The sequence below is a fragment of the Chrysoperla carnea genome, chromosome 1, assembly GCF_905475395.1.
Source record: "Chrysoperla carnea chromosome 1, inChrCarn1.1, whole genome shotgun sequence".
In the NCBI taxonomy this organism is placed as follows: Eukaryota; Metazoa; Arthropoda; class Insecta; order Neuroptera; family Chrysopidae; genus Chrysoperla; species Chrysoperla carnea.
In genome coordinates, this window is record NC_058337.1 from 52,055,836 (window position 1) to 52,082,367 (window position 26,532).

The 26,532-nt window shown below is 29.1% G+C and overlaps 1 protein-coding gene across 1 annotated transcript in view; it reads right to left on the bottom strand.

Annotated features, from left to right (window-relative positions):
• LOC123293536 (serine-rich adhesin for platelets-like) overlaps positions 1–26,532 on the bottom strand; it is a 185,048-nt gene that overhangs the window by 6,556 nt on the left and 151,960 nt on the right. The window contains exons 2-6 of the mRNA XM_044874399.1: positions 26,139–26,413; positions 11,749–11,978; positions 11,411–11,680; positions 7,340–9,222; positions 5,968–6,579 (exon numbers count right to left, since the gene is read on the bottom strand). Coding sequence (XP_044730334.1) covers positions 5,968–6,579; positions 7,340–9,222; positions 11,411–11,680; positions 11,749–11,978; positions 26,139–26,258 — 3,115 coding nt within the window. The 5' untranslated portion in view covers positions 26,259–26,413. The remainder of the gene's footprint in view (positions 1–5,967; positions 6,580–7,339; positions 9,223–11,410; positions 11,681–11,748; positions 11,979–26,138; positions 26,414–26,532) is intronic.

Sequence of the window (26,532 nt, forward strand, 5' to 3'; positions counted from 1 at the left end):
TGCAAAATTAATTCGAATTGTTTTGCTTTAAAAATTTTAAAACTATTTAAAAATAATGAAAAGTTTAATTTAAACAAGCTCTCGTATTGTCTACAAGTATAATAATGCAGTGAGTTTTTAAAATTGTGAAATATTCCATATAATAATAATTATTATTATATTTCAAACAATAATTTTAATGAGTTAGTAATAATTTACGTTATAAATCTCGTCAGCGTGTAGACCGATCATTCCTAAAAAAAACCAGAGCACAACATAACAACTCAACTACTTTATCGATAAACCATGTGTCTCATTCTAATCATTTGCGGTGTGGTGTAGTCATTTATTATTATTTTATTATGTTTATTGATCGATGATTTATAATTCATAATCGATGTAATTAAAATTTTATTAAGGAAGTTGGAACGTAATTGTTGTGCAATATGAAATTTCGGGGAAAAAAATTTGACGATTTTCCAATCCAACTGTGACTACAGTATCGAGAAAAAAATGCTATAACAATAATCAAAAATTATTACTAAATTGAAATAAAATTTTTGTGAAAACTATTTCATTCTCAGCAGAATTAATTAGGCCAATCGTCTACTAAACTAGAACTAAGGCATTAACTATCCTTTTTCTAATTTTAATATATTATAAATTATTTAACAACATCCTAGGTCAGAGGTGGCGAACTTTTATGTATCAACGTTCCATTTTTTTCTAAAGAAATGTTTAATGAGGCCATAGACGTGCCATCAATGTTCGTAAGATCATTCGTGTTATAATACTTCAATAGTGAACTTTGTGGTCACAAATATTGTTTCTTGTCCCATCACTATACGCGTGCCATTGGTTTGCCAACCCTGTCCTAGGTGATACCGTTTTCAGATAGAGATAGAAACAGTTAATCAGCAGTTTTTGTATCATAAAATTTATAATAATCTAATGGACTAAATCCAAATTAAATTGCAATAAGTCAAATTTTATTCATATATTTTTAATTCCTATATTCCAGAATTTTATACTGAATGTATTCCAACTCCCTTAAACACATATTTAACTACCTAAACAAAATATATATTTAGTTTGTTGAGTTCACTTGAGTCATATTCAGTCTAAAATTATACTTAACAGTCTGTTTTTAATTAACAAAATGTTAATGACACTTAAATTTAAATATAAATAATTAATTATTGTCTTTTTAAAAATAAATTAAATTTAGGATATGGTTAATAAAGCCCAACCTGTTTCCAAAATCACCTATCGCGTGAGCTGTGTGAATTTAAAACCAAAAAATGGATTGTGTAAGTTTGGAGAGAGAAAAAAGACCACAAGCTTAATGATGTGAATATGAAAATGTACCAAAAAATTTTTTTAAATATATTTTTGTATTAAATATTTTAAGATGAAATTCATTTTGTTTATTTACAATGTTTGGAAAATAAAATAAACCTCTTACATAAGATCTTTTTTTGTGAAAAGTATTGTTACTTGCAAAAAAAAAGATATAAAAGATAAAATGCAAAAGAAAATCACAAAAAGATATCGATATGTAAGTTGTTTAAAGAAATTAAAAGCAATAAAATAAAAACAGATACTTAGTGTATATACAGGTTGGTTCAAAAATTCATTAAAATAATTGACCTATTAGCTTCGTAGCCTGTATATAAGTATATTATAATGAAAGCATGCATTTATTAATTATATAATTAATTACAAACAAGAAAGGCATCATAATTATTATTTACAATTTAAAATTACACAAATTAAAATTATTTACAATTGAATGGAATTACGTGAAAAATATCTTTTAAAAATTTACATCACATTTATTACAAAAACTAAAAATGGAAGACATATCTTGATAGTCGTGTTACAAACAAACTGTTCAATGCAATTAAATAACATTAGATGGCATTACCATCACACTAACGTAAAAGTTCTTTTCATTTTGAATTGCAACCAAATATTTATTTACACGGCATCTAATTTTGTGAAAATTATAATGGAAAAAAGTGCGCTTGTCATGTCTGAAAAGTGTGTAAATATGTAATTTTTTCATATTTAAAATATACCACGATTGTTTAGTCTAAAATGTTACGAATTTTTTAAAATTTCGTTGAATTCCAATTGTATTCTAAGGACCTCAAATAAAAAAAACATATAGACAAGAGATTTTGCTCCATTAGCTGTTTTTATTATGAAATCAACAGTCCTTTTCATAGAGATTTGTGTTAGAGCACGTGTTATGCATAAAAAGGAGTAGGGAGATTTAATTTAGCATGTCGAAAAAACTGACATATTTAAAATTGTACTTTCATTTTTTACCAATCAAAACTGTTTTTGATAGTTTTACAATTAAATTGAAATTTACCTATAAACAAATGAGGGTTTATTGCTGTACACAGATGCTACTGTCGGGAAAATTAACGTGACAGGCTGTGAAGTTGAGAGGGGCTGGGTATGATTGAAAATAGCGAGCTTTTAGCGTGACCTTCTATACTTAACGATTAATAAATAATGTTAAGAATTTTTTATCTTAAGTAAAGTTGAAGCCTACGGAAGAAGCGGAATAAATGAAGTGGGCATTCAGGGCCCAAAACCTTAAACTAATAGCATTGTGTATTGAGTTAGGCATTTTTTTTATTGTAGAAGAATTACTTTATCCTAACAAGCCTTGTCATGGATTTGGTGCTTAAGAATTAACGCTTGCTTATATTTTAAGCATAAGTTTATTGGATTTATTACCGGCTAATATTCACCACCTGGTCAAACCTATATCCGCCTAGTATTTTAAATAAATTCATAACATTTCAGACATGTAGTAAAGAGCTGATACATAATCGGTATGATAAGAGATAGAAGAACACATGCATTTATGTGCACACACATACAAAAAGATACAAAACTAACATATACATTAACATAAATAAATCTAATTTTAAATCAAATATTTGTGGGTATTGTTCTTATACAAGGGTGTAACATCACAATCGATTTTTTTTGTTTTTCATCAAATACATACATAAGTCATGCTTCTCATTGATTAGCTTTTTCTCTTCTTCATTATAATTAAAGTAATGCACGGCAAAATGTGAGCGAAGAAAAAAAATTCGATTGAAATGTGTGTAAAAAGTATATAGGGTGTCCCATTATGACCGGATTCGGATAATACAGTGAAATATAAAAATACTGGTAGAAAATTTCTTAGACTTATTTACGATTATCAGCCTTTATTAATTTTAATATTTAATTTTGAGAATTTCTCGATTAATAATTATTAAAATTGAAATATTATAATAAACAAAATTGTAGAAAATAAAATTTTATACAATTAATTATCTAATCACTTAAAATAATAATTCGAAAATTAAATATTAACTTAAAGAAGAAAATCGTATGATAATAAACTAGAGTAAATTTTATTTTCTACAACCTTGTTCATTATAAAAATCCTAATTTTATTAATATTAATCAAGAAAGTCTTAAAATTAATTTAAATATTATAATTAATAAAGACTTATCCTTATATTATGACGGATATAAAAATCTAATGACTTTTCTATTTAGAATTGTATTCTCTATATCACTGTACTCACTGAATGCGATCATTACAGGTCACCCTATATCTTAAATATACCTACTCTTTAATATGCAGTGGAGTGCGTGTACAAAAACACTGAACTGGACTTATACGGAAGGAGGAGATGGGTACTACCAAAAACAGCTTTTAAATTTACTTACTTTACAATTACAACTACTTTTCTATAATAATTCCTATATTCAGTGTTTTTGTATACAGGGTGTATAAGAAAAATATTAAATTATTAAACACAAATAACAATACATGCTTTAATGGTGCAAACAAACAAACACTATTCAAAAAAAATAAATGCAAATTTTGAATATAAAATTAAAAAGAAAAAAAAAAATTATTTTTATCAATTTATAAATTTTACTAACTTATTTAATTTGTAATTTTTGTGGCCACGCGAAACGCTAAATATATTTTAAAATAAAATTAACAAATTGATAAAATTATTTTCAGTATGTGTTCATATTCATATTTCTACTAGATTAAAAAGCTGGACTGCCACCATGACCAATGACCAATGACCATACCACAAAAGCATATCATAGTTTCAAAATATGAATATGACCCATATACGGTCTAATTATTTTTTATGTCTTAAATAAAATTTATACAAAATGTATTTAACACAGATGTTTATATTAATCTTCTAGATTGCTAGCTACTGTGGTAAAATATATTATACTATGTTTAAGTGTTGAATACTGCAATATTTTTTAAGACGATTATAATATTATAGTTAATCTAACTATCTAAACTTAGTATAAACATCTGTGGTATTTTTTTTTCATGGAAATGATAATGAGTGGAAATGAAAAAGGGTTCACCTATGTGTGATTTGATAAAATGGAAATAAAAATAAATTGTAAAGCACAGACAATTATGTTTTAATTACTATTGAAGAATTAATTAAGGTATTAAATTGATTATACAGTGTGTGTTTAAATATATGTGGAAGAAGAAACAAACTCGAAATTATTTGAAATCTTACAGACTGCGCCAGATATTAATTTAGTTATTGTTATCAATAATGCAATATATTGAGGTTCAAAATCGCAGCATATATTGTCAGATTTTATACAGACTGTTTTAAATAATTTTACATACAAAAATTGCATTTTATAATTTTTCGCAAATATTTAAGCACACCTTGCAATTTAGTCAAGTTTTGAGAGTTTGATTTAAGAAAAGAAATAATGAAATCAATTTATCTTCATAATGAAAATAATCGATGGTTTAGTTAATAATCGAAAATTTCCTAAAGTAATTGTTTACACAATTTAAACATTACATAAGAAATTTATCGTACATAGAAAATCGAAACGAAAACGTCCTTCTTTTTGTTTTTGCAATTTTAAGCTTAGTTAGGAAAACCAAACACTAAACATTCTATAAGATGGTATTGCTGTTCACAACTTTTAAAGAATTGATTTTTAACCCCCGTGTGTAACTGTGTGTGACGGATAAATCGACTTTGATTTTTTTCGATTTGAAAAGTAATTTAATGGAGATTGTTCTTAGCGTATAAAGAAGCTGAAAAGGCGTGTGATCTAGGAGCAGTTGGCTAATTATTTAAAATGTACAAATTCAGATTTTATACAAGTCAATTAGAAAGCAAAACGTAAAAAACTTTTTTTTTTTTGTATATCCTAGATTTAATTAACGGTTCAAACATTTAGTTCAATTCGGATAAACTGTTTTGTAATCTCAACTTGTTTTCCTTTTTAAACAGCTCTACCACCTTAAGAATATTTTTCAAATGTCACACAACTTGAAATTATGTTTCCGCGCCTAAGTTTAATACTGTCATGAGTAACGTATTTATCTACCTTTTTACCAAATTTCAGTATCAATTATACGCGGTGATAAAACTTTAGCACGATGCTGACATGAATCTGAAGGTAATGTCACTTTATAAGGTGAGGAATAAAATGAGTTCGTTGTTTGATCGTTATCAGTCAAAGTTTCAGTCACATGGTCGTGAAATAATTTACTATTAAATTTCGGTGATACTGTAGGTGGATAGTTAATACGATCTCGCCATAATTCTGCAGCTAATTCTTTTTCAAATTCTTCTGCAATATCGACTACATCATTTATTTTATTATTTATGTCATTGTCACTGTTGTCATAGTCATTGTTCAATTTATTACCTAATCGAATTAATGAAGACGAATTATTCGCAGCCATACGATAACTTTCGCTACGATTTAATTTATAGTTGTTATTTTTTTCATTTTTATTATTTTTTTCGTTATTTGAAGGTTCAACAGAGGAAGTTTGATCATTTCGTAGATTGACGTCACGTTTTGTCATTCCTACCAACTCATTATTTTGTATTTTGTTATCTGTGATTTCAATTTTATTAAAATGATTATTATTAATCTTACCTTCTTCTTCATGACCTGGTGATGGAGGTGTATCTAATACATTAACATATGCGCCAACTCCACGTGTATGATTCGGTGATGTTGATGTTGGTGAAACAATTGTTGTAGGTGGCATTCGAATAAAATCTGCAGTAGGCGGCGGAGTGGCTCCACCGTATGTACTTTTTGATGTTGCACGTATTACAATTTTACCTAATTGTTGTGGTTTTTCGTTATTATTGTCGTTATCTTTTGCAGATGATATTGGACGTATTATTTTTGCTGTACGATGTGCTAACAATGGACTAGCAGTTGCCGAGGGAGTTGTTTGAATTGTATCTTTTACAAATGGTCCAGGTTCGAACGTTGAATGTTGTGCATTGATATTAGGATGTCGATGCCGACGTCGTAAACTATCTGATGAGTAAACAACTTGACCATCGGCATCAAGAGTAACACGTGCTCCTTGACGACGTTTCCGTTCTAATGAATCGATGTTCATTTCTGGGCAATCTAATCGTGTTGGTAATTCATTCAATGACACGTATTCGCTGGCATTTGCTGTTATTTTATCTTTATTATTGTTATTATTGATTAAAAGTCCTGATGTTCCCGTACTTGTTCCTACCATTCCTATAATGAATAAAATTAATTATTATTAAAGAAGTAAAAATATTTTATGGACGCATTCATAAATGTGTTTAGTTTTTTATAATTTCGTAACAGAACGCTAAAAATGAGCCATTTGTGTGTAAAGGGATTTCTATTTTAAACTCAAATTAAACAATTTGAGTATGACGTACAATAATTTTTTTCCTATTTGATACAGTTTTTTATGGCACTTATGACAAATTATTACATTTGACACCAACTAAATGTAGCCCGCAACTTAATGGGAGGCGTGTGCGAAAAATACAATTTTTCGATTATTCGAACGCATGGATTTGGTTCAATGTATTCGATGACATTACTTGTGCTTACCTTAAAGAGCACTCGATCAAATTGGCTATGTTCGCGGTGCAGATTTAGGAAGTTACCTCTTAAAAGATACTTTCCATGATGAATAAGAGGTGTTTAAAAACGAATATTAAACCAAATTCGTATTTTCAAAGATAATTTAATGATTTTGTAGCGACTTTTATAGATGAAGCGCTATCCTTTTGCTTATAAATGATTATAAACGAAATCGTACAATAAATGATTTTTTTTAAATCGATATTCGTGATATTTTTTTGATTGTAAGACAAGAAGAAAGATAAAAAACTTCTGTTGAGGGATTTATATATATCATCTTCGTTGATGTTTTTTCTTACTTAGAAGGCAGTGGTGAAGGTTCGTAAAGGGCGCCGGGAATGCGACTCATATTTAATAAAAAATAAATAATGATAAATACCTGAGGCTGTCTTATTGTTATTTCGTATATCCGCAATTGTCACATATTCTCCTGCACCATCATCTTCAAACTGCTGCTGTTGATTCATTTGCTGAGTCTTCAACGATGTCGCTGCAGTTGATTCCCTGTCTTTCTGGCTATTTTTATGTGTTAAATTTGATATATTTGTACGTAATTTACCAAACATTGTATTTAATGGCTGCAATGTAGATTTTAATATTTGTGGAGGTTGCTGTTGAATAGCTCCACCTCCACTCGATGTCACAGATTTATCATCATGCTTATCATATGTGTGCACGGTTGCATAACCAGATTGTTGGTTTATATTTAATATTTGTATTTTTTTCGTACCATAAATTGGTTGCACAACAATTCGATGATTCTTATCTAAATTTAAATCAGCATCAATATCCGTTTCAATCGGTGACGATACTTTATTATCAGTGGTATCTTCATCATCACTTTGTGATGGTGTTATCACACACATTGATGGAATGCGACTGGAATTGATTGTAGTTTTTAAACGAATCCGTTCAATTCTTTCAACACCTTCTAAGTCTGATGATTCGGAATATTCGTACTCACTGTACGAATGTTGATTTTCATTCGGACTGTTTATTATGGATTCAATTGGCGATGATGAAGTATTATGCCCAGAATCTGGTGATTCATCACCACCTCCATGTATTTGAGCCTTTGTAATTTTTCGTTTAATTGTACCGGTTGATTGTGGTTCTAACGAACTTTTACGTTCGGGAACAGTTGGTCCACTATTGTTAATAGTATTGCTATATAATAGCGAATGTTGACTATCAGTTCGAGTATTATTCGCCATTAGCGTGGTACACACTGTACCAGCTGAGCTTGTTGTCGTTGATGTTGAACCTTTACCAAATAATTCATATTCACTTTCAGCGGATAAGATATGATCTCGACGCTCTTCTTCAAGATCATGCAGACAATTTGTGATATGTAACGCAGCACTGGGTGTATTCAAGTCCTCTTCTTTCAATGTTTTTAATCCACTATCGACGTGGAATGACGTGTAGTAACCCTCCGTATCACAAGAATACACAGAACTTGAACCATCTTCATCACATTCTGCGTTCTGATGAAGATCATGAATGATATCTGGTGTGAGCGTACCTTCACTTGTTGAGCTTGTATTTGAATTTGTGTTAAGATTTGTTAAGTTATATTTGCGTCGACTTGTTATTGAACTAGGTGTACATGAAGATGATATAGATTTGGGTTGATGTGTGGTTGTTGATGATGTTGTGGTTATTTCTGAACCGATAGACGATGTACGTCCACTTTCTGAACTTGCGCTCCAATTACCACTTGATGAGTGCAGCTGTTGATCTTCACTGCCTTTGTTATTTCGTCGACGACGTTGAATAGAACTTTCACGAAGTTTAACTGCCATGGACATGACAGCTCCAGGTGTTGAGATTGGTAAATTTGTTTGATTTTCTTGTTTTGTTTCATTCGTTGTCGATTCTGTTGCTTCTTTACGCCTGCGTACAGTTGTAACAGTTTCATAAATGTTAACGTCATCGATATCTTCAATTTTAAAAGTACTATTATCACTGCTACTGTTGGCACTTCCATTATGATTTCCCGAAGATATTTTCGATTCGAATGATTTATTGATGGCTTTTAAACGATTTTTACCCCATTGTTTTAATGAATTGAAATGTGATTTTTTAATTGTTTGTGTACCGCTCGTTACTTCCGTTGGTGATAATGATGCTTCTTTTTTCGTAGACCGCAATAAATCACTACTTTTACTTCGTGTCACTGTTTTAATTTTTTCTTTTAACGTAGAACTCGTTGTCGCTTTTTCTAATGTGTTTGTATCCGTTGATGTTCCTTCATGTGCTCTAAAGTTTCGATAATTGAAATAATAAAATAAAATATTGTAATAAGTTTAATAATATGATATCTTTTATTTTTTTCTTCATAAAATCATGAAAAAAAAGATGACTTAAATATATTTTAGCCAAAATGGTGACTTATTGATAAAACACAAGATTTTCTGAGCTCTTTTATAAACAGAAACGCAATCCATTGAAATATATTGGTTTTAATTGTTATAATAAAAAACCATAGTAAAAATTTAATATCAAAATCAACGTCTTACGTCTTATGACAATAAAAATTAATTCAGTCACAACTATTTTATCTATGGATTCAGTCATCTCAGTCATATATAAAGTCATAGTCAGTCAGTATAAAGGATTAAGGTTACGCGCCTACTATCATCGTATTCAAAAAAGTAAAATAAATAAAATGTAATGAATGTCAAAAAAGAATTATCCAAAAATTAAATTATCCAAAGGTTGTACGATGTATTCAAAATGATAATTAGGACGGTCCTAAGTTTAGATTTTACCGATTTTTTTCTAATATAAAATATACAAGCTAATCTACTATTCTATTTATAACATATTAATTTTTAAACCATGAGACGATAGAATTTGTTTAATATTTTTCCAAAATTTACGATAGATTTACGATAGATTAACAAACACAAATGTTAGTTTTTAAAATGTTTATCTTAATAGACCTTTTTCATGAAAAAAAGAAATGCTTTTTGATAATTTTTTATGAAAATATAGGTCGAGTAGTACCTGTAACTCAAAAATCACGCATTTTTAACAATAACAACACTATGAAAAAAATTGTTAAAAAGTCACAATATTTGAAATAATTTAAAACGATTTTTTTGGCTCCACCGCACACGTGATCTGTGATGTCAATCCGACAAGCAATGACAGTAAAATAGTGTCAACAGTTGTATTAATATATCACTATTATCAACTTTAAATGACGTCAAATCAACCTTCGTGTAACATCGTGTGTTTCCGGATCGTTTTCGCCAATTTGAGTTTTAATGATTTTTATTGTCTGTTTTCTCGGTCATATGGCTTCAAAAAAATCGGGGAAACAAATTAGCCCATTTATCAAGACATTTACTTCCATTAAAAAAAAAAGAAAAAAAATGTGAAAAAGGTCTATTAGTTATCTAATATGGTTAAATTTAACTTTTGTATTATACTCGAGATTTTCTATTAACTACATGTTAAATATTCAAGTTTTGTAATCAATTATTAACACCAAACAACTCGATGTATTATAAAATATATCGATTTCTGAAATAAATCGGGACTTTGTAAGTTAACAAAAAATATTAAACATATTTTGTATTGTAAATAGATGTCAAAATGTTTATTGTCATAAGACGCTCTTGTTTTTAACGTGGATGATGAGAAATTATAATATAAGAGCTATAAAAAAAAACGTGTTTTTATTAATCGTGTCAAATATTTTGGCTTTGATGGATCAAAGGTGTAACTAGAATTTTTATTAAGAGTAACATCTCCTATTCCTACTTATTTTTTTAAATTCGAAGAGATAAATTTTTTTATACGAAATATTATATATCTTTTAAGATACGAATGCTAAATAAACATTTTTCATTAAAAGTGAAGCTTTAGCTTTTAAATTTTTGTAATTAATTGTTTACTCGATGCTTGCCGGTGGAAGTACCGAGCTTTATCGAATACTCACGATATCATTCCGAACACATTGTTTATTTACATTTTTGTCAATTATTGTCATTGTGATATCATAAGTATTCGGGAAAGCTTTAGATGATTCCTATGCCCGTTGACGAGTGGAATTTCATCTAAACAAACAATTGGCATTTCTCTCTAACAACCTAATTTTAATTTAATCCTTCCAGTTACATCCATGAAGTATAGAATATGATAAAAATGATTTTGTTTCAATGTGATAACGTGACGTGGAAATGAAATAAATGAGAGTTTCTAAAAACTGATCAATTTTTAACAATATTTACAAAATTTTGTAGGTTATGTTTACAACAAGTGACATGAGAAGCCAGCCAACAGCCGTAACACAAAAATAATTCGTGCCGTTATGTTAATCCAAAATTTTAAATATAAAACATAAAACAAATGTTGTTAGAAACTCAAAATACTTCTAAATTTTAAGCGTTAATATTATTTAAATTTTTACAAATAAAATTAAAAATTTTAAACTTACCCGCTACCGCAAATCGCTTCTTGTATTTCTTTTTGATCGGTACCCGCAATCGTATTTCGTCGTTTTGCACGCGGTTTTCTAGTACGTGATCGATGAGTACTACTCGTATTTTGTGTTGATTCTGTAGTACCATTTTGTTGCGTGGAGGTTCCCGGATCTCCTGTATGTCGATTTGTACTAGCTTCAACATGTAATAACGAGCGTCGTTGAGCACACATTCGATTAAAACGTTTTTGAGATACATTCACTGCTACAATTTCCGCTGGGAATCTATAAAATAGTTGTTTTAAATAGTAATGTTTTACATTAATCATTTTTAAATAATTAGTGATATTTACTTGTTTGCAATGGCAATAATTTGTTCCTCAGGTGACGGTAATTTATGATCGATTCCTTCATCGCCCGACGTTGCTCCACCTGCTGTATCGATTTGATCTTCGTTGGTTCCTCCATTTGCTGTTGTAATTGTTGAGTTTGCTGTAATTCGTGTAACACAATCTGGTGGTACAGTGATGTCACCCAATGCTTCATCTGATGTCCATCGTCGTAGTTCTTCCACAGCTGCCGGCTGTAAATTAATGAAATCACATAATCAGATTTATTTGTAAGGTAATATTTAATGCAAGAGCGAATAGTTAAAAAAGGAAGGGATGAAAAAAAGAAACGGTATAGTTTTCAAAGCAATTTTTAATTAGATTATACGTTATTTTATTTAGTAATCGCACCTCTATAACTCTATAACTGAAATAATCCGTATTCTAACCTCTATTATATCTTGAGAGACTGGGTAAATGGAAAATGGAATACCTCTATAAATGAGACAAATTTGCAGGTGCTTTTTTGTTGTGATATCTCACTTAACCAGGTTTCACTGCATATAAATACAATATTTAAAGTATACTATTAGGATTTAGATCCTGATCAGGGTATGTTGTCATTCTCTTGTGTAGAGTAATAAACATTAAGGTAGTATAGTATTGACAAGGCGGGAAACAGTGCAGTCAAATCAGAAATAATCATTTTTGAGCTGTTTTTTTACAAATAATGATAGAAGAAATTTTATAATAAATTAATATAACTCAACATAATATTTGATTGATCAAATTTAATGCGCATTAAAAATAAATAAAGGTCATAGTAAAAATTTACAAAAACTGAATGGACTATATTTTCGATAATTCAAATTTGCGCGCACAACGCTTTTTAATGTTTCCGAATAACAGCAGAGACAGAAACTATGATATTACTATACGTTATTATATAAAAATTAAATCAAAACTATACGGTAAATAGTTAAAAAAAATGTCAGTGTAGGATTGAGACATCGTTCTATCTATTGATAAGTTTTGCCCCTTTTTCCCAAACTTTCAATTTACAGCGTTAATGAACAGAGACAATCATAAAACCGATGTAATTTTGCATGATTTTAAATAATTATAAGTCTTAAGAGAGGCTGTAAAAATATCTGATTTTTCTCTCTTAATTAATGGAACTATGATACGTTAGGTTATATTGGCTATCCTCTAAGGACACACTTAGGCTATAGAGCAGGAATGGGCGAGTTATTTTAAGTCAAAGTCATCATTGTTATAATTTTATTGGGTGCCATAAACTTTATTGTGAGTCTCTTTATCCAAGTCCGCATTGCTCATAGAGGAGGAAGCGAGACTGGTATACGACTCGTCTACCTATCTCAGTTTCTCTAATAGTAATGAGATAGGTAGAAAAAAAATGTTGTCTCTCTGTCTTACTCGTATTTTAGGTTGTCGCTGGGTAGGTTGTCACTGTTTTACTCGTATTTTAAGTGAGGAGTCCGAGGGACTTCTCTGAGTCACATTTGCCTTTAGAGCCCATTGTGATACCATATATGTATGTGCTTTACCAAATTTAGTTTCCTAAGTTTCCAAGATATACTCACTTACTATGTTACCACTGTACCCATACTCACTTACTATGTTAAAATGAATTTATTAGATAAAATTTAGCAAATTAATTTTTTTTTTTGTAAATAGTAGTCGTTAATAACCTCGCCGTTAAAAAGCGACTTTAAATAAATAAATAAATAATAATAATTATTATTATTTTGAGAAGCTGAGGGCACCTCCTTCATGCATATACCAGTCCATCGCAAATATTAATTAAATTAATTTTTGTAGTGACGGCAGGAATCGAGCCCGCTATCCTAGGCATACCGCGAACGGAACTGGTTATGCTTTAACCAACTGAGCTACTAGGGTTGACATGGTTTTTTTTTAAAGTAGTTAATATTATGAACCTCTTTAATGGTGTACTACCTTAAACTAAATTGACTGTGTTATTTAGATAGTGAATACTGTCAATGTTTGAGTCATTTTCTTTGAGTTGAACAGCAATGTTTATGCAAACAAATAACAAAGCTTTAATAATGTGATTCAAAAGAGGTGTTGAATTGTTTGTAATTGTGATAAAAGTAAAAACATTGACTTCAATCATTAGATCGATATAAATGGTGCTACATCCGTATATATGGATGGATGGTAAAGGTTGAGGTGTAGTTTAGATAGAATTCATATAAGTGTTTGTAATACATTGTATATACATTAGGTTGTTGGTTGAGTTTGTTTGAACACTTCAGTCAAGTCGCATGCTGATAATTAATTAAACCTTTTGTAAAACCTTATAAACCTTTCAATTAAAAATGAACTTTTAATTAAAACAACATTATGTCACTTCAATTAAAACGAATTTCAAAAAAAGAGTTCCTCTATTTGATTCGATATTTCAATGGAAATATCGGTAAATATTTTCAAAATGATTTTCTATTTCATGGTTTTTAGTTTATTTTACATTGACATATGCCAACTTGATTCGTTAGTGGACTTTTTTTCATGTGAGTGTAACTATCCAAAATTTCTAGCCCAGTAAACTTTTTTGAAAACTATTCATACCTCCTTTTAACTGTTGGAAAATTCCCCACTCAACCTTTTTGTCTCCGCTCTTAACTTTATTATTTGTAAAAATACAAATAAATATACAAATTCATATATAAATGAAATACTGTTTCATCTAAAGTATATTTAGGTAACTTTTTTAAAATTTATAATTTCATTTTTTCATTAATTATTAATAAAAAATAGATTGATTTTTGAAAAACGGTAGTGACGTATTTACCTCTGTTGAGGCAGTGAGCCAATCGGAATCACGCTAAATGCACATTTTTCAGCTTGTTTCTATGGAAAATGTTATAATATATTGAAAGCAAGTTTAAAAACAAACCATTTATCATTCTGTATGTTATTTTATAATTTCTGCGTTCTATGGGGTTGCTAAAAACGGTGTTGACGTCATTGGCGTTTGAATTTATAGTTAAAAAAAAACCATTTTCAATTGTAAAATTACATAAAAAACAAATTAAAAAAATTTTTCTTAGTAATTTTTAGTAAACTTTCGAAAAAAATTAAATTGAAAATATGCAAGTTTTCTATTAGCATCATATACAATATTTTTATTTTCAAACTATATAAAAGTTTTGTTAAATACAAAGAAATATATTAAAGTATGTCCCAAAAAATAAATTGAAATTGTTATAATCTGTTGCAGGAAATAGATTTTACTTCAATTTATTATTCTTTTTTTCTCTATTCGAAAATTTGTTTAAATGTTAGACCAAACACAAAACCGTCATGGAATGTAAAGAAAAAAAAAATTTGATGAAAAATTATAATCAATTTTATTTTCCATTATTTTAATTTTTTTACTAACATAAATTCAGAATTTCTTAAGTTTTTAATGCGATAATTAAAAAATTTCTACTTTGTTAAGGTATATCAAATCGAAAATCGTTGACGCAATTTTCATCACAAAATTTTAACCTACCTCTTCTAGCCAAGTTTTTTTCTGATGCCCATAACTTGTAGAATAGCTTATTAAGATGCTTTAGCCTTCTCGGCGCTTTTGAATTCACGCTCGCAATAATCGAGACAAGTATATGTGCATCTTTTTTAAATGTTTCAAAGTAAAAAATTTTGCTTATACTTATCATTTATTTTCAAGTAGGCTATTGTGTGTTTGAAATTATATTGTATATCTAAATATGATTAACAAAAATTAAAGTTGGAAAAGACTCACATCAATGTACCTTAGATCAAACAACGTACTATATATTAGTTGGTACGTACTAAATTTTACAATTGTTTTCTTCTTTGTTATAGGTTACCATGTATAGGTTAGCGTAATACAAGTAGAGAAAAATAAGTCTTATTCAACCCCAATCATTAAAAATATCAACTGAAGCTTTAACTGGACGCTAAAAGAAGAGGATGCATGTAAGAGAAACTTTTAAGGTGTTTCTTAGAGGGAACTTTAAAGATAACATATTGAAGAGAGCTTCAATATATCATCGGTTTCAGGTTCAATAGGTGGGGTCCTAGTACGTAAGGATGTGATCCATGGTACATTATAATAGTGTAAGATAGATCAAATATTTTATCGATAGCTGTTTAGTACTTATATTTTAAAATACATAGTGTGTAGACATAGTTGTTATAATTTAAAGAAAGGTTTTAAAAACATATAAATGTAAAAACTGCAGATTATTTTAGGACACCCTACCTTTGTATCCGTCCAATTAGATAAAAAAAAAAGCAAACAACAGTTGTAGTTAGTTGTATTATTGTAAATTTTTAATTGTAAATCGTACATTTAACATGTTATGGTCCTGTCCTGCTGATTTATTGTTCTTTTTTAATAATACTTTTATAATGTCAATCATCTGTCATAGAATATTAATTAACATGTTTTTTTGTTTAAAAAAATTATACGTAAAATTTATTAAAATAAAAAAAAACTATTATATTGAATGGCAAATTTTATATTATACAAAAAATATGTCAGATATTTTGATAAAAAAATTCAAAAGTTTTTGAAAAGGATCATTCGATGAAAAGAAAACCTAATCAAACTTTGTTTTTAAAGAATTAATGCAACGAAACTTTATTTAGGACTTTATGATATGCCTTACACAAGTACAGTCGAGAACATAAAAATGGAGCTGAATTTTCGATATTTTGGATACCATACTGAAAATTAGTTTTTCACTTTTCTCGTTGTTCAAAGGATTTTATTTTTTCCTGACGTATATATTTAAAAAAAATTGATCCATATCACAATACGTACGAAAATACAAGCATGCAATGCTTGTAAATGTCGATAAGATTGTAAAATAGGGTTTAAAAAAAAAAAAAAAAAATTTTTCAATTTTCTCAACTGTTGAAAACTTGTTTCGTGTTAATTGTATAGATTACCTTTAATTTATATTCGGGTTACGATTAATATTTCAATTTTCTCAAACTTTCCTATATAAAATATCTCCCAAAGAGCAGAAAAAGAACTAATGAATTTTTTTCTTATTATGGGCTTATAAGTCTTTTATTTTGTAGATTGACGTCAAATTCAAGGTCAGTGTAAACACTCGGATGCCTGCGGTCTCTACGATCAGCGGTTTAGGCTGTGCAATGATCCGTCAGTCATTCAGGACAAAGCATTTTATAGATATAGATACCAGCATTTGTCAAGTAGAAAAAACATTCATCATAATTTGTTCATTTTTTTGTATCGGTCTAGTACAATGAAAGTTTAAAAAAGGATAGTGCTTATATTAAGATGTTATAAGACTATTCACGTCTACTAACATTCGATGTAAATAGTGTATACAGCAGGCATGGGCGAGTTATTTTAAGTCAAAGTCACTATTGTTATAACTTTATTCTGTGCCATAAACTTTATTGTGTGTTTCTTTACCCAAGTCCGCATTGCTCATAGAGGAGGAAGCGAGACGGATATACAACTCTTCTACCTATCTTAGTTTCTCTTATAGTAATGAGATAGGTAGAAAAAAATTGTTGTCTCTCTGTCTTACTCATACTTTTGCCTGGATACAGTATATACTAGGGTAAAAAAAATACAGCAGAATAGTTATGTTTTTAAAGCATTTTGAGTTATGTTTTTAGGTCAAGGTAGTACTTAGTACACTGGGGCAAATTAACAAGAACTTCATGGGACCCGGACAATTTTTAATTTCACCACAAGTTTAAATTTTATAAATATACGTGAAGGACTATATTCAAATAATTGAATAATCAATGGAAAAATCATAACGATCGATGTTCAAAAGATCATGGTGTCTGTAGTCCGAAATTCTAAAAATGGCAAATTTTCAGTGTGTTGGAAGACTAAAAAAGATTTTTGGATTTTTTAGCTTGTGGGAAAATGAACAATTATCTGGACCTCTTGAAAGAGTGTATTCTTTTATGAGAATTTTTGTGGACAAAGGTTTTAATAAAAACCGGATACTTTAACTTTATTTTGGAGGTAAAATAAAAGTTTGGTCATTAACATTTTATATTCAAATAAAAAATTCACCCCCCTTCAGTAGGCTATTTCAACTTTAAAAACAAACAGCGAAATAGCCTTCACTTCTCTTGGCCTCACTTATCCCTTTTTGTTCACAATTTCATGGGTTTTATATATTTTTGGTGCGTAGCCGTAATTTTTTTGACAAAAAAATATAGATCATGTGACTCGCAGATAATGTAGCTTTCTATAGATGGAAGAATTTTTAAAACCGGTTATACTGCTTTTGAGTTTATTCATTCTAACTTTCATCGCTTTTTTCACAATCTTAGGAGTTAAATTTAAAAAAAAATTCTTCCTTAATGCTCACCTACAGTTTCAAAGAAATCCACTTGCAAACGGTTCTAGTCCCAGGACTTTGGGCTGTGCGTTTAATATGTCAGTCAGTAAATCAGCCAGTCAGTTATTCTTTTATTTGAATAGAAGATAAATAGATGGTAAGATAGACCGATAGATAGAATAGATGTTTCGAATTTATTTTGTATTTGCTATTACTGAAGCTTTAAACATAAAATAAAAGCCGGGTCGCATATGGCCCATGAATAGTCGATTGAACAGGCCTGGTTTAGATTTTTGTATTTATTTGTGTAGGGCCCTTTTTGTACTTGTTAAGATATATTATTATAGCTTTATAGATAACAGATTTAATAAAGGATTCCTTATAACCTTGCGTTTATTTTAATTACGAGAAACGTTTAATTATGTAACAGTTGTTTGATAAGTAATACATGTAGATAAATTTTATTATCAAGTAGGAAAAATATTTATCTATTATAACTTACTGTAAAACTGATATAAATTTATCTACTTGTAAACCATATTGAATTTGGTTCATTAGTGTTTGGTGGCGTAGTGCTTTATACGAACTGATAGTTGAAAACTTGAAAATAAGTAAGTTATTAAAGCTCTTGTTCACTTATTCACATTTAATAGTAAAGTTTATGTTTAAAACTTTTACACTTGTTATCTATTTTATTAAATGATTTCAACTCATTTGAGAAGCACCAATGTATTAGTTCAGCACAAATATTATTATTAATAAATTAATATGAAACATTGAAACTTATTTAAACTTCAGGGAGTTCTGCCATAAATATACGTACCGAATGAAAACGCTTTTTTAACCGACTTCAATAAAGAAGGAGATTTTTAATCAAAGTTCATATTAAGTCAATGAAATACTTTTTAAACTGGCTTCAAAAAAATAGGAGGTTCTTAGTCTTAATTGACCTAACAAAATTCTTAAGCTATCATCAGTAATGAAAAAAAAAAATTGTAATATTTTTTGTTCTTTGTAAATTTACTCCAAAGCTTGATAAAAATCTATTACAAAATTATCACGTTTCATATTTTTTACCAAAGAAACTGATAATACTACTACTTTCACTGATGAAAAATTAATATCTGTAATATATCTCTTTCTTAAGAACTACGTCTTTTATGCGAAAAATGTTTTTTCCAAAAATGTTCTCTTCAATCAAAATCAAAGCAAAATAAGATAAATGAATTCAATAAATTTGTCTTTAGAATAAGACGCGTAAAGTTTAATTCTAAAAGGATTTATAGGTCTGAAGACATGTATCAATATTATTTCGGGTATATGCTATATACCCGAAATTTTATAACGGCGCGGTCTTCTATTTTACAACCAAGCGAAACAAGGATCTTTGTGCTTATTGCATTCATTCATTTTTGAAAAGTGTAGTTCATTTGCTAGGGCTTACTTGCTAATTTCCAGAACCCGAATAATATCACAATATTTAGAACTTCGTAGAGCATCTCTTGAAATGGCTTAGAAAATGCATTACTTAAGATCAATTCTTTAACTTCTGTCCTGCGACAAATAATAATCAGTAAGTAGCCATTATTAGTGTGCGTTACTTCCCTCTCCCCGAGTATTAGATTACAGAATGATATGGTAAATTTATAGTTTTGGAAGCTATTCATTTCGAGCAATATTCACTCAAAGAGAAAAGTCGTTGAAGATTTTAAATAGTTGTTCGTCGATATCAATTTCATCAGAATCGAATAAGTTGATAAATGGACAATAAGGGTCCCATTTCCACCATTTAGCAACTCCCAAAAGTGGAATAAATCTTTTTTGTAAATTTTTTACGGATTATTTTTACAAATTACAAAAGAAAGTTTGTGATCAGAGGCTGATTATCCACAAGGTAAAGTAGGAATGTTCCTACAGCCACGAAGTTACAAAGAAGCTTGCGCGTGGAAATTTTTTAACAAAAAAAAGTTTTTACAATCCGACGACATTGACATTTGAATAGTTATTCAAATGTATAACAGTATAATTAATATAATTTCTGTAGAAAGGACAAATTTTAATAAAATGAACTGAATAATAGAGCTTTGGAACTTTCAATAGTCAAAAAATATGAAAAAGGCACAAAGAGAATACGGAAGAGAAAGCTCACGAAGATAATACTTCTTAATTATCTGGTCGGAAACCAATCAAAGTGACAGTATTTAGTAATGGGGATTATGACTAATTTTTTTTTTCATTTCAGGTAAAGAATTCTCACTGCACAGACAGAAAAGTGTTTGCGATTAATTACCTTAAAAGTAGATTATTTTGGTGAAAAAGCCTGATTCGCTTAAACTGGAACACCTTGTGTGATATAATCGTTAGAACTTAAAAAATTCAATTGATTGATGAATTAAATAAAATAATTTTTTAAAAGATTATTTTTTTTATAGATAATGGAACAGGAATCAGAACACACATAGACAAGTATGTGTAAGTTTTAACACTAAATTAAAATAAAATATTTGTAACTAGCAACTAAAACTAATAAATGTTAGAAATAAAATGGGTTTGTTATGTTGATCATTGACCAACGAAACGAACCATTGTTTTTAATGGTAATGGTATATAAGTTAGAATACACCTTAGCTTACTTAACTAGGTGTGTGGGCTTTCAATTGAGTCTGTTGGTGGGACGCAAGCTGGTGGAGTTGAAGCTGTGGCTGTAGCTGTAGTTGAGCTGGGTTTAGAGTGTATAGAAGACCATTAAAACATCACTATATTCGTATTGTCGTGAAATTCAAAGACTACCCACGTATCACTATTACAATATGTAATAATAATAATAATCATTATACAGAGTGTTTATTGTTTAATCAATCATTCTTTATTATTTTTGTACTTTCTATTCAACTGTTCAATCATTATTTTTTATTTATTTATTACACGCATTCTCAATAACTATATTTATTATGGAATTAAATTTAATCAATATAATTGTCTATTTTCTCTTGTTTCAGTAGGTATACTGACTCTTTAGTGAAATGAGCTAAGAATCTAACTACTGTGTGTTTTGTACATAATTTTTAATATAGCATCAGTGATTGTGAGAGAGTACATATAAATTAAGCAATGTGTATAAGAAACATACTATTAGATGTCTGCTTGCTTCTTTTATTGTACTGCTACTGCTCACAAGCACGCAAGCAGACATATAATAGTATCTTTGTTAGACACATTGCCTAATGTATATGTGATCTCTCACACGGATATAAAAAAGAATTAGACCGAAAAGAAAGACCTCGCGCAAATTATATGTAATCTGCATTTCGGTCAAGCTTTTTCAAATTTTGGGAAATGATAGTTTAAGTCATTCTGAATAAAAGTTCCCATGGTCACAAGTCATGAAAATGGTAGAATTTCAGTTATAGCTAAATTAAAATTGGAATATGTACTCATTAATATAAAAAAAATTTTTGTAATTTATTTGTAAAAAATCATGTACGTATGTAGCTGAAAATATTGGTCTTAACAATTCATATTATTGATTCACTGAACACTGCTTCTTCTTTGAATTTCGTAACATATTCTTCAAAAAAACAAGAATTAAAAAATAACACCCTTACTTTAAAAAACACACGTATGCATTACATTATACATATCTGTATATGTATTTGCCTATAAACACATAGGCACATATTATACAAATAAGTACATTTTCCAACTTTAATTTATCTATAACATGAAATCCTGTCATTTTCATGACTTGTGACCATGGGAACTTTTCTTTAGAATGACTTAAACCATCATTTGCCAAAATTTGAAAAAATTTGACCGAATTGCAGATTACATCAAATTTGTGCGAGGACTTTTCTGAAATAGTGTCCCGTTTTTGATCGCAAGGTTCGTGTAAAATGATTAGTCTATTATAATAATATTTAATACACCACGTAAAAATGTTTGTAGTTTATTTCGAGATTTTTTTAATTTTGCAAATTTAATAGTTCAATTAAAAATGAACGGTATGCTTCACATTTGAAATATGTTAAATATTTTCAAGATATCATATTTAAAGCTGATAAATAGGTTTAATGCTATGAATCTAACAAATCGTTATGCACATAGCGAAGCATGAATGCGAACGTACAAACAACGAAACAGTAAAACCAATTATATGCCAAATACATAAATTTGAAATATTTATATGTTTACATGATGGATACCATTATACGTTTACCAACAGAAACTTCCTTGTGATGGCTTTGAGTGCAACGATCTTCATCATCATCTTCTACACATTTCTTACAACTTTTATTTTAATAATTTATAAAAGCAATAAACATTTTATAGATTTATTGTGATTTACTGTCAAATACATCACTTTCTTGATTCTTACAAACGGTTCAATCGATAGCAACATATCAAAATCAATATATTTTATATTAAAAAGAAATCCAAGAAAAATAATAAACTTATTATTTACCAGATGACCGGTGCAAAATTTTTCAAGTAAACCCTACAAAAGAACGTATCCGATACCCCAAGTAGGCAAACGGCCAGAGTTTCGTATATACAGACAATTTTTACATCCAAAAATATTTTACATATAGGCAAGTTTTTTACACAAATATGTTGTAGGTACTAAGAAAAAATTAAGATTCTAAAATTTTTTTAAATATTGTTTTTTCAACTCGAAAACAATTATTTACTTTTCAGGTAAGGTGATGAAAATTATCTTGAAAATGACACCAAATTCATTAAAATTGATGAAGTATTAATTGTAAATATACACACTATGTGTCTATAAAAATACTAAATATATCCGACTATCCGAGTTCTCTTTACATATAAAATGCTTTGTCCTGAGTGACTGACTGACGGATCAACGCACAGCCTAAGCCGTTGATCGTATAAGGTGTTATTCAGAAACTTGGAGAGTGAGTTCTTTGTAAAACGTAGGCACCAGAAAGTATTTTCTGAAATTCTACCCTTAAGCAGTTGAAAAACAGGGGACAAAGTTTGTATGGGACAACGTGATAGAATCATTAGAACATGAAGAACAGTGAAATTTTGGTTCAAAACAAAAAGTTTACTGTATTGCTATTTAAAAAAAATTCATTCTTTAAGGGGGTCAAATAGGGGATAAGAGTCTGTATGAAACTCCGTCATTTTGGTGATGAAAAGGGAATGATAGTTTGGTATCACTATACGAAATAACACAAATAATTTTGACAGATATATTCATAGACATCTGATTATAATATAAATATAAATACTTATCTATGTATATATTATACCCAACTGTCTACACTGAACTAACTGATGGTCTATGACTTATACCACTATGACATCTATGGCTCATAGCACTATGCATGCAGGGCTGACCCGCATTTTCTTGAATCTAAAGAATATTTACTTGCCACCATGTAAAGAGCTAATTTTCTTGCTGGTACTTTTTTTTACTGTGTAATAATTATAGGAATCATATTTAAGAAATCACTTTTTGTCGTATTGACTTTTTTAAACACCATTTCCTGTTGGTGAAAGTTGCCTAAATAATATTACATTTTTCCAAATATTTTCATTTTCGTGTCATTCAAATTTGACATGAACTTTAGATTTAAAATAACGATCTAACTGAATAAAACAAAAGAATTTCATATGCATATAACATAAATGTGTAAAATAAGTAAAATACAATATGTATACATAGATATTCACTTACACTAGTGAATTGAATCAATTGACTAGTGAATGTATTTGAAGTGAATTTATTTCCCATGTGAATATGACAAACAAATATAATATTAAAAACACACGGGACGGAACGGAACGAGAACCAAACGGAACGGTATACAACTCAGACAATGTTTGATTGTGATGAAGGTTGTTGGAATATTTGTTGTTTCAAATATATTTCTGTTTATAATCATAATATGTATAGAATGTTTATATTGAATTCAACTTATATTATGTCTAGGAATTAATTATTAATCATAGTTACGAAATAAGTTGATGAAAGATGTCGTTTTTGAGTTTAATTTTTTATACAGAGTAGAGTCTAAGATCGACGCTGGCAGAGCCGGAACTAGAGTTAAAGGGGCCCCGGGGCAAGTCCAATTTTCCAATTTTTGTAAAAAAAAAGAAACAAAGCATTATTATTTCTATTCATAAATGATTTGTTTTACTTGACTTAAACATTTTTCACGTTGAATTACATATTAATTTGTAAATTAAAACAGCAGACATTATAACATTATCAATCATGTAAAGTAGTAATATATTCTTAGCTACAATATTTTACGGGGCTTTTAACCCTTTTACTTTATAAAATTATGAATTATATAAAGAAGGATGAGGTATTCGGGTAGTCATTATAAATCACCTTTAATTCGCTAAAATTCAAAAGTTGTATCGATAAGATTTTAGTAGTTCGATAAGTTTTTCTGTTTTTGTCCCGGTCCTCCGGACTCTAAGGCCTCGGAGCATTGTCCCGGTTGACCTATTCTAGTTTCGGCCCTGGACGATGGACTTAGGGGAAGCTACGGGAGGTATAAATTTTAAGAGAACCGAGTTATATGATTTGAGGTACTACCCCTTGCTGTGCTGAACGTTAAGACCAAATCAAAAGTAATTGGGATATCTTTATCTTGGTTACCCTATATACTACCCTCCCAGACTTGTACTTTGGTCTTGCTTTAATATGTTAATGTTGGTCCCTGACAGCAAACGAGCGTCAGGTCCATACTGGTTGCCGATACCACAATCTTCCTGGTGGATAGCCCTAGTCAATATTGTAATATTACTTATGCTACCGTAGATACTATAATATCTGACTTTATACCATACCAGTATTTTAGTAAACGCTATACATTTCCTACCATGATGAATGCGTTCCATTCATAATATGACACGACGTAACAAATATTGACTTCTAGTTTGTTAAAGCAGGCAATTTACGTTGCCGAACTTTTAAATGGAGCTAAGCCATAAACGTAATGTTAACCAAAAATAGTTAAATACATAGTGGGAAAGATAAGTGTCCGGTTTTGAACACTGTAAAATAAATCAATAAATTTTTCCAAAATTATTTTAACTACCTTAAAATACATCAAAAAACATTTTAGAAAATTACCCAAACTGTATTTTCAAGTGAATTATAAATTATATATTTAACTAAATTAAATAAATTGTATTTTTATCAACTTATTAATTAAAAAATTAAAAAGTATTCAAGAAAATGAACTAAATTAGCAGAGTTCAAAGAACAACTCCAGTAAGATGTAGCCATTGAGGTGTTCTTCAGGCGTCTTCACATTCTTTTAAGCGTATACATTCTTCCAGGTCTAATACTTTCCTGATACTTTTTTTTCAGGTTAACTCATAATAAAAAGTAGCAAGTTGTTAAATTTGACTTATTTACAAATTGCTTAATTAACTTTATTTACTTAAAAATACAATTTACAATTAATTAAAAAATTCAATCAATATGATTTTCTAAAATTATTTTTATGTGTTTTAAGATGGTAAACAAAAATTTGGAAAAATTGATGATCTTTTGTTTTACAGCCTTCTCAAAATCATTCACTTGTCTACCCCATTCTATATAATCTTGGTCTTTGTTTTGCTCATCTTTAGAACAACCGCAATGATCTTCGGTCGAAAATTTTAACGTTGACGGTACTTGAACGCTTTTTGATATTAAAAAATGGAGAGGCTCAATCCTGGAACTTATTTAGCAACGAAAGATGTTTGTCAGTGAATCTTATTTAAATATGGAATTGTATTAAACAGTAAACACACTGTATAAATAATAAAACCATTGCTCTTTTATTGTAAGATAAAGATAAATGTATACAAAATAAAAATGAAAGAGTTAAAATATAAATGTAATGATGTTTAGTACCAACAACATTCTTTGTCCTTGATTTTATGTTTTATGTATTTGAATTTAAGTTTGAAGTACTTTTAAAAACAGGTGAGCAATTTAATTTAAGTAAGTAATAAACTTTTAAAATATAAACGTTTTCTAATTACAGGAAGGAAATATTTAAAATGTTTCATTATATAAAAACTTACCATTCTTGTTTCAATATCCATATCAATATGTTTGAGTATCTTACGACGTTTCGCCTCCAATATTGGTGTACACTGAAAGTAACGTGATGAACGATGGCCATCACGTCGCCAACGATCCATTTCACGTATTGTATGTATTGGTGTTTTAGCGGCTGCTGTATATAGTGCGCGTATACAGCGTGGTCGTGTTGAAGCGTTAAATAACGCTGTAGATAGATCATGTTTACGTGTGTAATGTTCACGTAATAATGCAAATGTACTAATATCACTTTCAGCTGAAACAAAAAGAAAATGAACGTTAATATAATTTTATTCTCATAGAGATATAATAGGGGATAATCCTGATGTCATATTACCAATAAAAATGTAAAACTAGACTTGATAGCATGACAAA